Here is an 18,301-nt window from a genome sequence, read left to right as displayed (position 1 = left end):
TCATCTCATCATCATTTCTTACAGCACAATAATATTCCATCACATTTATGTATCACAGCTTGCTCAGCTGTTCCCCAATTTATGCATTCTTCTTTCTTTGCCAATTCAAAAAGAGCTATAAATATTTTTGTACATTCTTAAGATTGTTGTGCTTAGTACTAATCCTTATCCTCTCAACACTTCTCTTCCCCCTCTCGATTTCCCTCAGTAACTAATTCTGCCTGTCTGTCTTCCTCCCTGTATCTGTGTCTATATATGTATTCTTCTCTCCTTTGACCAGTTAAAATGAGTGATATTGAAATTATCAACAGTTCTGCCACTCACTCCCTTCTTTTTGTTTTTCTAGAGACCTCTACATCTTGTTTATGAGAGATAATTTTCCATAACTTTCCTTCACCCTAACCCTCCAAGTGTATTCTTCCCCTCTTTCTAGTCTTTTCTTAAGGTCATTAGGACATAACAGAACCACTTATAGGCCTTGTCTAATTAGACTCTCTCTATGATCCCTGATAAGAATAGGGTTTAGAGGAGAAACATATATCATCTCCCCTATTCTTGTTAGTCTCTTATGATTGTTCATTCATGTTTATCTTTTTATGTTTTCTCTCCACTCCTTTGTTTGAACCTTACAATTTCCACATAGCTATGGTCTTTTCATGAGGAATACTTGGAAGTTCTCAGTTTCATTGAAGGGTCATCCCCCCCCCCTCCCCTTAAGATTGTATTATTTTATCTGGGTAAATTATTCTTGACTGCAACCCTCATCTTTTACAAAACTCTGGATCATTGTATTCCAAGCTCTTCACTGCTTCATAGTCATGGCTGCTGAATTTTATGTGGTCCTCAGTGTGACTCCTCAGTACTTGAATTATTTTTCTGTCTGCTTGCACTATTCTTTCTTTGCCGTAGAAACTCTAGATTTGGGTATGTTGTTCCTGGGAGATATTCTTAGGAGTTTTCATTTTGGGGTTTCTTGCAGTAAGTGACTAATGGATTCTATTTCCACTTGCCCTCTAGTTCTAAGAAGTCTGAACAGTTTTGATTTCTTTGCAATATGACATCTAGTGGTTTGGGGTTTTTTGGTCATGGCTTTCAGGTAACCCTATGATTCTGAACTTTTTTTCTTCATGATGTTTCCTGGCTCATTTGTCTTCGCCCAATCATATTTTCTTCTTCTTTTTTTTTTTCTTCAGACCTTTGACTTTATTTTGATATTTCTTGTCTCGTGGAATCCTTGGTTTCTATTTGGTCTCTTCCAGTTTTTAGGGAGTTTGTTGCCTGTATGATTTATACCTCTTTTGCCAAAGTGTTAATTCCCTTTCCAATTATTTCTTCCAAAGTGCTCATTTTTTCCCTTACTTTTTTCTCTAATAGTCTCATTTCATTTATTTAAAAATACAACAACAAAAACCATTTAACTTTTGTTAACTTTAACGAAATGAAAACTCTTTTTAAATGAATGCTTTGGATTCATTGGAGGTTTGGTGGATAGAACATTGGGCCTGGAGTAAGGATGACCTGAGCCTGCTTCTGAAATTTTCCTCTCTTGGTAATAATAATAATAATAATAATAATAATTAATAATAATAATAATGAAGCACCTGATATTTATGTAGCACCTCATATGTGCCAGGCATTGTGCTAAGCCAGAGTGGGGAACCTCCTGCCTGGAGGCCTCATGTGGCCCTCTAGGTCCTCAAGTGCAGCCCTTTGAATCCAAACTTCCCAGAACAAATCCCCTTCATAAAAGGATTTGTTCTGTAAAACTTGAACTCAGTCAAAAGGCGGCATCCAGGGACCTAGAAGGCCACATGTGGCCATGAGGTCTCAGGTTCCCCGCCCTGGCACTTTACACGTATTACAGCTTTCAATCTCACAACAACCTTGAGAGGTACCTGCTGTTATTATGCCCATTTTACAGATAAGGGAACTGAGGCAATGGTTGAATGACTTTCCCAGGGTGTCTTGAGGCTGGATTTGAACTCATATCTTCAGTTCTGGGCCCAGCTCTTTATCTACTGAGCCACCTAGCTTTCCTTGTCTAGGACTTTATCTTGAAAGGCCACTCCTGGGTACAGATCCCCTCCTCATTCTGCCTTGGATCTTTGACCTGAGAATGAGTAATGGGCAATAATGTTATCTGTTTCTGTCAAAGTTCACTGGTGTGGGTTTGGCTTAGTACACAGCCTTTCCTTGTGTGATGGAATATCCCTACTCAGATGCTCTGTCCTCAAAGTTCTCTGCCCTCTTTTTTTCCCTATGCCTACCTGGGCAGGAAAAATTGCATTTTCTTTGGCTTTCCCAACAGGATTCAGTCTGGTGTCTTTTCTAGATCTGTTTGGAGGAGGAATAGCTCACTATACAGCTTTCTGCTTCCCACTATCTTGGCTCAGCTTCCTAGTCCAATGATTGTTAGATGATCTCTCTTTGTTTTGTTTTCTAGGTTAATTATTATATGAAATAGCTTCCTTTTTTTTCAGTCTTTTAACTTTCTTTTAGTATTTCCCACATCATGGAATCACTGGTTTCTATTTGTCCCATTGTGATGTTTTAGGAAATTGTTGCTTTGTACTTCTTGTGCCAAGTTATGAATTCTCTTTTCATAGCTCTCATTTCTTAATCAGTTGTTTTCCTCTAGCACCTCTTCCTTCATTTGTAAAATCATTTAAAAGCTCTTGCTTCATGACTTTTAGGAGTTCTAGTAGAACTCGTGACCAAGCTGTGTCTTTCTTTTAGAGTCTTTCTCGTCTATGAAACATTGAACATCCCCATCACCATGATAAGTTTTTTATGATATGATTCCTTTTTTGCTTGTTCATTCTTCTGGTCTTACCTCCAGACTTTGGATGTTGGGCTCTGTGCCCTTTTTTTTGAAGGCAGTCAGGGTTAAATAACTTGTCCAGTGTCACATAGCTAATAAATGTCTAAGGCCAGATTTGAACTCAGGTCCTCACGACTCCAGGGGTAGTGTCTGTGTACTTCTAATAGGAATGACTGGGCCGTGCTAAGTCCACTTCTGTGTCCTCTTGGATTTTGCTGCTGCTTTCTTAAGGTGCGAAGTGTTGTGTTATTCTGTGATTCCTGAGTGATCAAATATAGTCTGAAGCTTAAGAGTTGCCTTCCTATTCGAAGTCCTGAAAGTTTCTAACCTAAATTGATCTGAGCAGTACAACTATGACTTGGCTTCTGGTTTAAACCAGCTAGGTAAACTCAGGGAGATAGACTGCTGCTGGATTCAGCCACCTTCAGCCAACTAGAGGGTTCTGCAGGCTCCGCATGACAGCATTGTGGACTTCCCTTTCATTCTGGTCTCCCTGCCCTGATCATTTCACCGTAGGCTTCAGAATAGACTGACAGCTGGATCTCAGACCTTATTCTGGATGCAGCCCTGGACACATAACTGTTTTCTTCCCTGGCCTGCCACCCCCCCGCCACAGGTTCCCCTCCTCATACCACACTGGATCTTTGACCTCCCCTCAGGGTATGAGTGTGAGAATTGCCAGTTAGCATCTGTTCCTGTTACCTGCACAATGTCAGGCCCCTCTGTACACAATCTGGGACCTCCTTTCTCTTGAGTACACAGCTGCAATCCCTTGTTCATTTTCTGTGCTGGAAGGTTCCCCTGAACATGCCTCCTAAAGCCCATCCCCAATGTCCACAGGCCTCTCTGCATTTCTCTGCCAACCTCAGCTGGGAAAATGATTTACTTTGATTATTTTTCTTGAATTTCCTAATTAGGACTCAGGCTGGTGCATTTTCTAGATCATTGTGGACTAGCTGTGAGAAATTTGGTCAGTAGTACTTCCTTTTACTCTGCCATATCACCTGGTTCCATCCTTCCTTGTGCTTTTTACTTTGCAAAGCAGTCTCATATACATGATCTTTTTATTCAGATTCATGAGTAGTTGTAGCAGCAAACACCCCAGCGTTCCCAGGGTGGCTGCTAGCACAGGTTCTTGGATCTGCTTTGTTAAAGGAAAGCAACTCAAAATGGGTTAACAAGCTTACTTTAATCAGTCAGACATATATCGTTTACCTTGTTCAGGGGAAAAAGGTCAGCACCCCGAACTTCAAAGCATACAGGCAGAATTATCAAGACAGAAACAGATCAAGTAGACAGATTTCCAAACTGTCCAGCCATTACATTCATACCCAGTCAACATCTGGGTTTCCACATCTGGGTTTTTCAAAGCCGGGGGACTCTCAACAACGGCTTCCCAGAATTCAGATCAAATCACAGAACACTTTTCAAAGTGAGTCCCAAAACAAAGCTACACATCAGGGCTTATATAGCCTTCTCCTGGGTCAGAGAATATAACAACCTTATTGACCCACTGGTCAATCAAAAAGTATCTACTGAAAAACAAGCCTCCCTCCCCAGGCTTCAGGTGCATTTTAGCCTAGGGGCAGGGAAGATCTTCCAAATTTGCAATTCCCATTACAGTAGTATGGACATATTTGCAGATATTTGGAATTCTGTGTAAAGGATAGCCTAGATCAGGGGTGGGGAACCTGCGACCTCAGGACCACATGTGATCCTCTTTTAAGTCCTCAAATGTGGCCCTTTGAATTCAAATTTCACAGAACAAATTCCATTAACAAAAGGATTTGCTCTGTGAAACTTGGCTTTAGTTAAAGGGCCACACTTGAAGACCACATGTGGCCTTGAGATTGCAGGTTCCCCACCCCTGGACTAGTAGTCCATAGGTATGGATCCATTTAGCTTGGAATTAAGGTGACTGAAAATGAATTCACTGATAATTCATCTAGGTAGCACAATGGAAGGTGTTGTACTGAGTCAGGATGATCAAAGTTTGAATCCCTCTGGACAAGTGACTCACTAAGTTTTTATCTCTTAGCCAGTCTCCTCAAGTGTAAAAATGAACTTAATAAAAAGACCTCTGCAGCACAGGGTTGTTGTGAGCATCAAATGGTTGGTAAATGTGAAGTGCTTTGTAAACCTTAAAGTGCCATGTAGCTTCATTTATTAGTGCAATCTGTCAGAAATTCAATAAAATTTGGAGGTATATCATTTAACTTTGCCGAAATGTAGTTGTTTTAGGATGCCTTCTAAATGATCTTACGGTAAAAATATTTTGTTTCACTTTGCAAATTGTTTTCTAATATAGACCATCTACTTATGATTGAATATTTTTGCTTTTAGTCCAAAAGGAAAGCAGAAACAAGCGAAGATAGAGTCTCAAAGTGACCCAAATACCTCACTGCCTTTGACCCGGACGAGCTCTTCTGTCTCATCTCATGGTAAAAATGTTCATTTGCTTTCTGCCTCCATTTGATTCTGTCTTTAAAGGTCTCAAGTGAGACCGAGGAGATTCTAGCAGGGGTTCTGCAGTCCAAGGACCTGGACTCCTGTCCTTTGTAGATCTGCCTTTGCTTCTCACCTTTAGGAGCTCTGACTTAGTGTCCTTACAACTTAAGGTCCTGTGTGTGTTAGCAAATGAGAATTCATCAAGTCATTTGGCTGCTGAGCTCCAGTCACCCTTAGAAATGAAGATTTCTGACTAGATCTATCTCGAATCATTTTTGTGCTCCCGAAACCTGAGACTCCATACGGACTACGTTATTTAAACTTGCCTATCATGTATTGTTGTTGTCATTGTCATATATAGTTTGAACTTCTTTTGAAATATGAGAAATGGGGATTTATTTTGGCATGGTGGATCTGGCTCGTTCAGCATGCTCTCGTAGATGCTGTTGACTGAGAGCTCTGAGAATATATTGTTGTTCAGTATAATCCTAATCAAGTTTGGAACTCTACCATTTTTAATTCTAACATAGTACAGCTGAGTGAGTCATCTTTTCAGGTCCTAAATAACAGTATGGGTCTGATTGTTCATTGCTGTCTCCTTAACAGTGCACTCTCTTGAAATTGAAGTTTCAGACCCTGGTGACGATCCTGTTGGATATGTAGTCGATGAAGCCGTTGAGGGACAAAGTTCATCTTCATATTCAAATGCACAAAGCCGAAATAGAAGTAGTGCCAATCCTAGGAAAAGGACATCGTCCCGGGTTAAAGCTACATCAGTTGAAATAGGTAGGATATAAATAATTTAATAATGTCTTCTTTGAATTGGTGCCTTTCAATAAGATGTAAGGACAGGGACAATTTTTTTTTCTTTTTGCCAGTTCCTGGCACATGGTAGTAGTTGCTTAATAAGTGCTTGTTGATTGTTTAATTTGATTGACTTATGCAGTATCTGTTTAAATGACATTTAAGTCATTTAAAAGCTAATGTATTTAAAGTGTAAAAATTAGATTTCCTTTTTTGTTTTTGAAATAATGGACTTATATTTATAGTGTTTCCTCGTAATTGCTAACCTGAATAATTTAATGGTATGTAATTTGGATAAGGTATATAATTTCATATTTTCCTTTTCTAGCTACCTACTTTGCTATTCCACGAGCACCTCAAATTTAACCTATCCAGAACAAAAAACAATCTTTTTTTCTTTTCACCTAAATCTGTGCCTTCTCTTGCTTTCATAATTTCTTTCTGTGTCGTAACCTTTCATCAGATCTCCCACCTCTGTAACCTCAGGGTTTTCTTACTTAGATACAGCTCTGATTATGTTGTTCTGCTAAAAAAAAGTATCCTTCCTCATGATTAGAATGTCCTTTCTTCCTTATCACATAAAATTAAAATTCTTACACATCCTTAAAAAGCCAGCTCAAATGCTATATTCTACACAAAGTTTTCACTGCTTCAGTAATGCCTGTCCCCATTGGATTGTTCATCTCATTTTATTTCATATGCCTTGAATGCATTTCTTATGTTTTTTTTATTCTGTTTGTTGGTATCTGTGTTGTATCCCCCTAGTAAATTGTAAGATCCGTGAGGGCAAGAACTATGTTTCATCTAAATTTTGTACCCTGCCCAGCACCTTGAATGGTGTTCTTCATATAGTAGGTGCTTATTAAATTTTAAGACTGACTTGACTGAGAGCAAATGGCCAGTAATTATTTCATAACAAATTGTGATTTTTAAAAGAGAATTTGACAGGAATTAAAAATTATTCTGAATAAGGAGAAAAGTTTTCTAAAATGAGGAGATCCATCACTGAGACCAATAAGATTAGGGCTGTTGGGAAATAATATGTTAAGAGACTAAATGGATGGGGAAAAAAATTGCAATGTTTAAATGAATAGATCTTATGTTTTATGGTCACAATTAAAATGGTTTTTAAGGGCTAAAGGGGGAGAATCATAGATTTTTAGTTCAGTATTTACCATTACTACTACTTTTCTTTTTAATCTGGGATCATGTAATGTGTCTTATACTCTCATCCAAGAGTATTTATTTATTGAAATGCTGAGACGGTCCTTTCCTGTTGATTTACTGCTGATCAGAGAGAAAATCAAGAAACTGTGCTGAATGGATCCACCTGCAAATTTAGGTTGCATAATGAATCTTGGATGGGTCCTCACTGCAGGAAGGCAGTCCTTTTTAAACCTCCCTAAAACTGACTCACTATCCCACTCACTACAGCAACTATTTCCAAAATGTTCATCCTTTCTGAACTTATCCCCCACTATCTCCTCCCTTACTCCTGTCTCATGTGAAGAGGTGGCCTTTCCCTTTGCCAAGACAAACTCCTCCCTGTGCAACCTCAGTCCCATTCCATGGAGTCTTCTCCAGGTTGCCCCCTCTGTATATTGGCTGCTTCAGTGCTGCCTACAGGCATGGCTCATATCTCCCTCCCTTGTCCTTAAAATATCCTCATTGGATCCCGCTATTTTTCTCCTTCCATTCATAGCTAAACTTAGTAAAAAAAACCCATCTAAAATCAATGCCTTCATTTTCTCTCCTCTCACTCTCTTTTCAGCCCTCCACAGTCTGGCTTCCAGCCTTATCATTCAACTGGCATTGCTCTCCATAGTTATGAAGAGGATCTCTTATATGCCAAATCAAATGGTCTTTTCTCAGTCCTCATCTGTCTTGACTTCTCTGCAACTTTTGACGTTATTGGTCATTCACTTCTCCTGGATAGTCTCTCCTCTATGGTTTCTTGATGTTACTCTCTGCTGCTTCTCCTACCTCTCTGACAGCTCCTTCTCAATCTCTGTTGCTTGATCTTCACCCACATCTTGTCTGTTAACCCGGGATGTCCCCTGTCTGGACTCTTTTCTGTTCTTCCTCTTTCTCACTTGGTGATCTCATCAGTTCTCATGGATTCATTTATAATCTCTTTGCTGGTGATTCTCAGATCTATATATCCAGACCTAATCTCTCTCCTCACCTCTAGTCTCCCATCTTCAACTGTCTTTTGGATGTCTCTGAATATCTTGTAGACATCTTCAGCTCAACATGTCCCAAACCGAACTCATTTTCTTCACCTCCAGCAGTTCAGTATTATTGTTAGGAGCACCGCCATCCTCCTGGTCACCCAGACACACCACCTCACTGATTCACCCCAAGTCCTGTCATTTGTACCTTTTCTCCTCTGACACTGGCTCTACCCTGTTGCGGGGCTTTGTTACCTCATATCTCCACTGTTGGAATAGCCTGTTGGTGGGGCTGCCACCCTCAAGTCTCTCTCCACTCTGGTCGATCCTCTGCTCAGCTGCCTGAATGTCCTTCCTGAAGGACAAGCCTGACCATCTTTTCCCCCTATTCGGCAAACCCTCGTGACTCCCTGTTATCTCTAGAATCAAATACAAAATCTTGTTTGTCTTTTAAAGCCCCTCCCAACCTAACTCCTTCCTACCTCTTCAGTTTTCATGTATGTACTTTGATGTAGCACTGTTGACCTTTTTGTTCTTCCCACATAACCCTCCATCTCTTGATTTTGTACCTTTTCACTGGCTGTCTTGGAATCTTCTCCTTCCTTGCCTCTGTTTCCAAACCTCACAGGCTTCCTTTAAGACTGCTCAAATCCTATCTTCTTAGGATCCCTTTCCCCATTCTCTCTGAGATTACTGTTCCACTTTCACTGTACAGATCTTTTGTGTACTGTTATTTGCATGTTTAGAATGTGAGTCCCTTGAGGGTAGGGACTCCCCCCCCCCTCCTTTATTTATATCCCCAGATTTTAGTACAGTGCCTGCCACATAGTAAGCACATAATAAATGTTTATTGACAGACTTGATTACCATACAGTCTTTGAAAAAGTTTGCTTCATTTATTCAGACTTCCTTTATTAACTACAAAGCAGCATACAAAGTAGGTTCAGCAGGGAGATAATTAGCACATTACCCCTAGCTTGGTAGAGGTTATAGTTTATTAGTAGTAAGAAAAAAGAGTGGTATTACAGAGCTACATAGAACTGATAAACAGATTTCCTGATAGGATCAGAAATCCCATGACAGTGAGTTCTGACAAAGGATCATGTTATGGGAAATCTCTTAAAGCATGCATGCACAACTCACAAAACCCAATAAAACTCTCCCTTTTGGTGTTAGTGAAGACTGGTTGATGTTGATGTGCTTTTGTATATTACCTTTCAGGAAATAGTAGCTTTGTTTTTTTTGCAGGCTTCAAATTAAGATAAGTAGTTTATTTAAATCAGCCCTTAAAAAAACAATTAATTAATTATTTAAAATGATATAATAATATATATTATTATATATTAATTTATAATTCTATATAATATAGCATTATATATAATATATATTATAATATAATAATATTAATATACACCAAATAAATAATTAAAAAATAATTCTTTTTAAAAAAGAATTTGTCAAAGACAAATTTTTTTCTTAGTTGTAAAAAACAAAAGATATGACTCACATGTTTGTAATTTAAGGTATGTAAGATCCGTTGTATATTTCATCTCTGTTTAGCTCAGTTTTGAACCTTAGTAGCCATCTTAACAAACTTAGTCTTAACTTTAAAAAATTTTCCCTCCTATTTTAGATCAGTCCCTTGATGAACCTCTTACAAATGGTAATGGAAAACGGCACCGGAAAGGAGTGAAGAGAAAATTACTTACATCAGAAGATGATGAAAGCCTGGATGAAGGAGAGGAAAAAGGTACAAAAGCAAAAACAAGATTATCTTCGTCAGAGAGCGGGGAGTCTAGTTCAAGTTCTGAAAGTTCGTGTTGCTCCGATACGGACTCTGATTCAAGTTCCAGAACAGACCGTGATTATGTAGAGGGAGACCACGACTACAGTAAAGTCATTCATACCAGACCTAAAAGAAAGATCAGAAAGGATGTTGCCAGTGGAAAAAGACCTTGGAAGACCAGAGGAGCTGGAGGAAGAGGTAGATGGACCAGAAGGGGCCGATGTAGCAGAGGAGGAAGAGGAAGAGGAAGCAGAGGTCGTGGAAGTAGAGGAAGAGGAAATGGAGCGAGGGGGAGAGGAAGAGGAAGAGGAGGAAGAGGAACCTCCAGAGGAAGCTCTAGAGCCAAACGTGCACGCGTTGCAGAAGATGAATTTGACAACATGTTTTCAGGTCGATTTAGTAGACTGCCCCGAATTAAAACAAGAAACCAAGGCCGGAGAACTGTTTTGTATAACGATGATTCTGACAATGACAGCTTCGTTCCCACTGAAGATCCACTGAATCTTGGTACGTCCAGATCAGGCAGAGTACGTAAAATGACAGAGAAGGCCCGGGTTAGTCATCTCATGGGATGGAATTATTAACAAATGAATATTTTCGAAGAATTAAAAAATCAGATCCCAATGGCCTTCTACTACAGGGAACTTACCAGGCAAATCTACCAAGCAAATTGTGTGGGGACTTTCTGCTTCCTTCCAGTGGTGCTTTTTCATTATGCCAGTATATGTTTGTTTTGAGACTCGAGCTCTCCACACTTCAATTTTCCCTGCAAGCCTTACTCATTAGGCCTTAAATTAAAGAAATTCTGCTCCCCCCACACTACATATTTACTATGTTAAAGGAGCTTCTGGCTTCTCTACAGTAGCATGACATTTTTATCACAAAAAAGGAAATCGCCCTTTTTTTGGTTTTGTATTATAGAAATTACAGCACCTTCTTACAGAGTTTTTATATAATTTTTTTTTTACCATTTTGATTCCTATACACAGTAATAATGATAACTTTTGCACAATACACCAATCCTAAAGGCAGCTATAAAATGTTTACAGTTTCTATATTGTAAGAAGGATCTGGATTATTTTAATCATCCCAGGCCAAACTTTCACAAATTGTACTGAGCTGAAGTATATTTATACGACAGGTTTTTTTTTGGGGGGGGGGGGGGGGGACCTGAGCAAGAAGGTGGGGAGCTGGGGGGATCTTGATATGCTTTTCATTGGTTCTTCGTGTTAAAAGGTGAGAAAAGGGTTGGTGCCTTGTAAATATGTAGCAAACCTTTGCTGTGGTGTGTCCTGATGTGTGCATTAACTTTATTAAAAAAACAATACTTGAGAAGTATAAAAATCTAGACAAAAGGTGCCAAATGCAAAAGTTACTTGCATCTATTTTCTTTTTCTTATATTTTACTGCATTATTAGACATTGTGTAGCTAAAAGTTAATGTCTGAAAAATTCCTCATCTGCACAGAGTGAGTTCTCTGAATACAGTAGCTCAGCTACCTCTCATAAACTACAACTACTGGAAACCTAAAAGAAAATAGATGCAGTTCTGCATTACTAAGAAGAAGTTAGAATTAGCTGATCATTAGAAATGCTTTGCTCACAAATGATAAGCCAAAAAGGTTGTTTATGATCCTATTGGCTCTGACTTTAATAGCAGTAATTGTCAAAATTCCACAAGCCTTGTGTACGCTACCTTAGCTTGTATTAGAACATGTTGTGTAAGTAGTATATTGGGCTGTTGTTTCTATGTCTCTGCTACTACTTACTATTTAACAGATGTGGGTTGTTTGGTTTTCATTCAAATCTTGAAATTTAACATCTAGTTTGCGCTGTGATGTCTTAGCTGGCTAATATTTGGGGTCAACTTCTGTAGGTTCTATTCATACTATTTAAAAAAAGGGCTCTTCTGTTACAGTCTTTTGGAAAAGAACCTTGTTGCACTGTATGCTGATGTTTTGGATGATGAATTTCTGTGGGTGGGGAAAGACTTGGAAAACTCTTGTGCTCAACAGCAATAGAATACATATGGTGCCATAAGAAAGTTTGGGTTAAAAGACTTGTTTTATTTCTTGAATTTGAGACATTCATATTCATTGAGTAGCAGGTATTTAGCTCTTGTGATGGAATGAAGAAGATCATCGCTGATTTTAACAGTAGCAGATTTGTTGGACTTTACCATAACTTACAGGTTCAGCCAATTCCTAATTCACTCTCAGCCATCCTAAATTACTTCTTAACTGCAAAGCTAACTACAAATCATTCCATGCTTTTGGATGATTTGATTTCTGATAATTCCATCAAGAGCAAAGGAAGGGCAATACACACAAGTGTAATATTTGGGGCAAATGAAGTGGAGGAGGGTATCTTGGACTGGACATCCTTGAGCCTATTTCATTTTGTCATACAAATAATGTTTGGGCTTAACAAAAGTGTTATGAAATGTTAATGGCACTAACTTAGCTTTTTGGTACAGTAAATGTCACTGATAACTTTTTTGTTGTAGTCTTTTTCCTCACTAAACCCAAACTCCATCATAGGTGCAACCTCACTGCCACGCTGTAATCACGGTGTAAATTCAAGCATCATTTTGCAATCCGGGTCTCACATTGATTTTTGCCTATGTGCACTATTTTAGTCACTCCTCTTTTGTGTTCTTAGAAGAGCTTGTACTTGTATTTCCTCGGACCTTATGCTGAGCAGTGCAACGTGGATATTTCAGTTAATATGTGCACTCCAGTATATACCATCATAGATTCTTAGCATAAACTCCTTTTTGACATTCCTCTATTAAAATGCGGTAGAAGAATTGCCATTTATGCAATCTTAGCTAGTTTAAGCATTATTTATTTATTTGAAAAAGAGAAATCATGTTTATTCCCCAAGACATTCTTCTAGGTATAAGATCGTTTGAATAAGGTTAACTGTGTGTTTCTTTGAAGAGTTTAGTTTATGTCTCATGAAATACTGTGAAGCTAATAGTGAAGCAACATTTGGCTCTAGTGTGAGTCTTAATCTTTTGGGTTAGAATTTTAAGAACAAGACAGCAGGTTGTGCCAGAGCAATGCAGTCCTTGTTGCTTGCAAAACATCTGTTTGCATGCAGACTTTCTATATGCATGAAAATAGCCTCAGTTTGTATGAGTCTTTTATTTTTCATATCTGAGCTTTTGTTTTCCAATTTAGATATTATTTTTAAAAGTCTCCTGTAGAAGCTGTGTAGATTTTTTAAACTTTCATTACTTTCTCATTCCCATTTTCTCAGAGGCCATTTGTTTAAGTAAGACCTTGACTGGGCCCTAGGAAAAGTCGAGCAGGTGATTAATTGAGAGAGTTTTGGGGGAACATACAATTTTTCATTGCTAGGAAAGTCCACTTATTTTTAGGTCCATAAAAATATTTATGTACGTGTATCATTATAAGCTTGGTCTTCATATAATGGATTATAAATGGTTAGTGAAGCTGTTAGCAAGCCTACAGTGTTTCATGTTATTAATGTTTGAAGAGCCTAGCAATGAGTATCCTGTGTATATTTATTTATAACAGATTGGTTTGCCTCTTTGGGACTGGGTTGTGTGTTGGCTTTCTCTTTTCCAGCAATAAGAACTGTTCCCCCCAAGCCCCAGCAGTCTGGTGGCAGCTAGCTTTTGCATTTCTATATACATCTGCACTTCTAAATCTTCACACCTTATTTTAGATAGGAAAAGGAGCTTATTCCACCATGATCCAATTCTTGGTTTTCTACTACTGCTCCTGATTTACCTTCTTGGCAGTCCAGTTTAGGTATGTATCCATATGCCTCTATTGAACCTTAATTTATTGTCCTTTTTACTTCCCTCTTTTTTCTTTCCTTTCTTTCCTTCCCTGAAGATCAGTGTTTGTGTTACCGCTCCTGTCCCTCCCAGAAATCTAGGCTAACTGAATGAAATTCTTGGAGCTCATTCTGCACAACTGAGGTCTCACACAAAGTGTTCAAAATTCGCATTTACTTTTCTAAACCCCTCCTCCCACCCAGTCAGATTCAGAATGAGTGGATGTCGTTGTTTCTCTTATACCTTATCCTACTTTTTCCTTTTCTTTCTCTTTTTAAAAAGTTTCCATTCTATGGCTCATTTACCATTAGGCATCTCTAGGAGCTGTATTGAAAATAGATGATGTGAATACCACTGCCGACATTTTCAAATTCAGCACTTTTGAGCCTTTTTACAGCTATGTTATGGCTTAAGTGATGAAATGATAATACCCAGTTGATAGTTTATCAACAGGTGCTCACTTCAAACTTTGGGATTTTTGCACAGTTTTTAAACCATCTTAAGTTAAATATAATTAAATATAAAGTATTGGTCATTTGTTATTGCGATATTAAGTGATCACTACCATTTTGATTTCTGAAATTCACACTAATTTTAGGAGGGGTTACATTATTGGTATTTAGCATCAGTTTTTGATGATACATTAAACATTAAAAAATATATTGGAAATAGAATCTTGCAGCATCTTTTCAAAGACTAATTTTTGTATCATAAAAGAAAGATTTCATTACTCTTTATTTTTGCTTTGAAAATCATCTCGGGAGATTTTCCATGCCCTTTCAATTTTTTTTTTTTTTACATGAAAGTGATTATTTCCACGTTAACCAAAAAAAAAATTTTTTTATGCCAATATAAAGATGAAAATCATTTTTCCAGGTGCTCCATTTATACCATACAAGTGGCACTCATCTCCCTGATATTTCCATTTCTTAATCATCCTTTTTTTCCTTTATCTTGGAACTCTCATGCCCAGTTTCATTCTTTATTCCACGTTCTATGATACAAAACTGCTATCTACATTAGCACAAGTCAGCAGGACTGGCAAGTGTGTAAATAGAAAATACTCTATAGAGTAAGAGTTAAATAAGGTGTGTTTGTTTGCCTAACTATATACTCACTTGTTATTATAACACTTAAACCTAGGAAAGGAAACCTTTGTTGATTAAGAAGAGAAGGATTAGTACTTTCTGGAGAGCAAACCCGATGGCTATCAGAATCTTTAGAAATCTAGGTGGGGAAATATTTTTTTGCAGTTCTCTATAAACAGACATGAGATATTAGGAGGTACTAAAAACTCTAATTCTTAACCAACAGTGTGTGGTGATGGCAATCAGCAAATGACTTTTGTATCCTATATCTTGTCATTCTACTCCTTTGTAAGCCCCTATATAGTATTAACAGCACAGTGATCTTCTTTTTCTTGGGGTCAATGTTTTGAGAAGGGAAATTACCCTGAAGTAATTGTTAGGATATTGTTTATGAGTAAGGGGTCTTTGAAACTAAAAATTCAGTAAGGAAGGCCAAGCTAATGTGACTTCTCTTTAAAAAAACCAATGGTTAAAGGAACACTTTGTTTGAAAACTCTTGGAGTGGCCACCAGTGCTAGTCTTTGAGGAGGGGGATACTAGACTAACTCACTGCCAAAATGCACTCTTGCTACTTCATGCCTTAACTCATGGTTATGAGGAGAGTCGGTAGCAAAGCATGAGAAGATGGCAGATAACACTGGGAATTTCTTACTGTAGGTCCAAACGGGAACTTTCATAGAGTTAGAAAAATGTCATTTCTTGGCGTTTACATTTTTTGGTTCTTTTCTCTGCCACAGAATGTTTTTAAAATGTTGTTTACCTGAGAGACATAAGGAGCCTCCTGCTATCCAAGAGAATGAAGGATTCTCTTCATCTGGGAAAGTTACTGCTAATGTGTGTTGGGTCACTTTTAGTGGTGGTAAATCTGATGTTTACACTTGAAATCTGGGCGGCTTGCTGTGTTAGAATGTCAGTCTGCAAAACTTTGGTCTCAACACTTGTGTTTTAGACCTCAGAACATGAGATGTCTAAGATCCTCCTCTGGCTCTCAACAAGATTTTCTAGCTGAGTCACAAAGCCCTGAAATTTTTGGTTTATGGCAGAATTGCCTGCAGTCTTAACTGTAACATTATAAGTGGTGCTTTACTAAAATGTATGGGGAGGGCAAAGGGTGGGAAGTTTGTGGTGTTGGGCGGGATTGGGAGGGATAGAGGGGGGGGTGGGGGTGACCATGAGCCAGAAGCTGAAGGAGCTAACACTCTGTCAGCTAATAGGGACTTTTCAGCCTAGTTCCTTCCGTATTTTCTGTGTTTAGCCATGTACTTCCCTCCCAGTGCTCAGACCTTCACTGGCTTCAAGATTATTTGGCAGGCCAAGAATTGGACTGCATGTTTATGCATTTGCTATCTGTTGTACAAAATTCAAGAAATAAACTGTTTTGAGAAATGTTATCACCCATCTCTTTCTGGCACCCCCAGTGGCTATGACAATGGCCTTTGGCTGATATGATTGGGAGGGTGAAAAAAAAAAGAAGTGTTTGATTTTTATTAGGTTAAAAACTCCCTTTGAAACATTAAAGAAACATTTTTCAGATTTCTTCCTTAAGTCTTAAACATTTTCATATATTAAGTATTGTTTTTCATTAGCAAAAGTAATATATTCTTTACAACAGTATTGATTGGGGAAGATGAATTTGGGGTTGTTCGTTTTGTTTTCTCATTTTTTTTTTTCCAGTTGAGCTCGGAACAAAGTTTAAGTACTGTCTAACCTCTTACAATTTTATGTGTTCCTGACAGTTTAAAGCAGGCCACCAAAAATGCACAAAAACAGATTGAACTAATACATTTAGTTTGGGTGTTGATTTTCAAGGGATATTTATGCCCATATATTTACAACCTCAATCTCAGGTCCCTTTAAATATTAAATATACTTCAGGGATTTTTAATGCCACCCAATGATGGCAGACCAAATGTAATATTTATATGCAATGAGCTGTTAGTGTTTGTATTATAAACATGTAAATCTGTAAATTTGGGGGGGGTTCACTTATGTAATTTGAGATGTTATCGTTTTCCAGCTGTGTCTTAATAAAAAAGATAAACTCTTGCTTTGGATTCGATTTTTGTATTGCTTCTTAACTGGGAAAGATGAACATCCAAACTGAGAAAATTTGATCTTTGCAGAGTAGTCACATTCAGTATCCCATTGAATTGAATTTACTTCCAGAAATTTCTGAATCTCTTATCTTTTCATCTTCAGGATATGTACTGAATTCTACCTGCCGAGTTGGCATCTCATCATCTTCAAGGTCTCCTAAGTTTTTAGTCAACTCTTTTCTGCCCATCTGCAATTGTAGTCTTTGTGCTCAGTAAATGGCACTTCTGCTCATAGGTCAAATCAATTTTTAAAGACTCTAAATACAGTGCCAAAGTTAAAAAAAAATACTGAGCTAGGAGCAATGGGTAGAAGTGGAAGAGAAGCAGATTGAGGATTGACAAATGTAAGGAAAAACTTGGTAAAATCTGTCTTCGAAAGGAATTGTCTGCTTGAGACAGAGGGCCTCCCTTACTGCATGCAGCTGGTCATTTGTTGGGTATGTTGGAAAGGAGATCCTTGGTCACTTACGCGTTGGACTAGATGGTCTAGAAGGACCCTCAGAGCTGTGCTTCTGGGATACTTTATGGTTTTATGACACTGAATCTGTTTTCATCGTGGACAGGAAGTGCAAACAAAACCCAGTGTTACTGCTTCTGGAGACAGATACCATGTCATTCTGTCCCTTTGAGTTATTCACTTCAATTATGATAACTCACGAAGAGTTGAGCAGCAGCAACCTGGGAGTAATGAGGGATCAAAGCAGGATAAGTGAGCCTTATTATCCCACCTTTGTGGGACAAATATTGAGAAGGTGGGCCTCTTATTCTAGGGTGTTGACAGATGAGATGCTTCATTTGGAGGGGGGGGGGCGGCCTAAGCTCTCTTGAACACTGCACCAGACAAGGCCAGTGATAAAATGACTTCTGAATACTTAGGGGCTCATGACTAGAAGGGCTGCAACCCCAATGAGGAGGCTTTTCAGTCCAGTGACTGAGGTTGTAGAAGGTCTCCAATCTGTATTGATTTTGTGGCTTAGTGCATGGGTGGATAGCCAGTAAGTTCCCTTCCATCTGGAAAATTCTGATTTTGTGTGCCCATGCTGATTGCTATCACAGATCATTAAAGTATTCAGTTGATATTTTAACCAATTGAAGCTCCCTAGATGAGAGGCTCACAAGATCGTCTCTTACCCAGATGATTCAGAGCATGCGTGTTAGCACAGGTTAGTAACTGATCACCACCACAGCAACAGGAGGCTTGCAACAAGAAGATTTCCTTGATTACTGGGACCTCAATCAGATCACATTTTCCTGAGTAAAGGCATAGGAGGAAAAAA

General features: G+C 38.4%; 1 protein-coding gene across 5 annotated transcripts in view; it reads left to right on the top strand.

The window, feature by feature from the left end:
• BRWD3 (bromodomain and WD repeat domain containing 3) overlaps positions 1–16,974 on the top strand; it is a 133,569-nt gene extending 116,595 nt beyond the window's left edge. For 4 of the 5 annotated variants that reach the window (XM_069062553.1, XM_069062555.1, XM_069062554.1 and 1 more), the window contains 3 exons: positions 5,165–5,262; positions 5,876–6,055; positions 9,878–16,974. In XM_069062553.1, the coding sequence (XP_068918654.1) occupies positions 5,165–5,262; positions 5,876–6,055; positions 9,878–10,614 (1,015 nt within the window). In that variant the 3' untranslated portion in view covers positions 10,615–16,974. The remainder of the gene's footprint in view (positions 1–5,164; positions 5,263–5,875; positions 6,056–9,877) is intronic. The other variant, XM_069062552.1, reaches the window with a different exon arrangement.
• The last annotated feature ends 1,327 nt before the right edge of the window (positions 16,975–18,301 follow it).

Source organism: Petaurus breviceps, unplaced genomic scaffold (genome assembly GCF_028583685.1).
Source record: "Petaurus breviceps papuanus isolate PSGF00001 unplaced genomic scaffold, PetGlider_PUasm1.0 90459, whole genome shotgun sequence".
Taxonomy (NCBI): domain Eukaryota; kingdom Metazoa; phylum Chordata; class Mammalia; order Diprotodontia; family Petauridae; genus Petaurus; species Petaurus breviceps.
The sequence above is the reverse complement of the archived record's forward strand: the minus strand, read 5'-3'. Positions and strand labels throughout refer to the sequence as shown.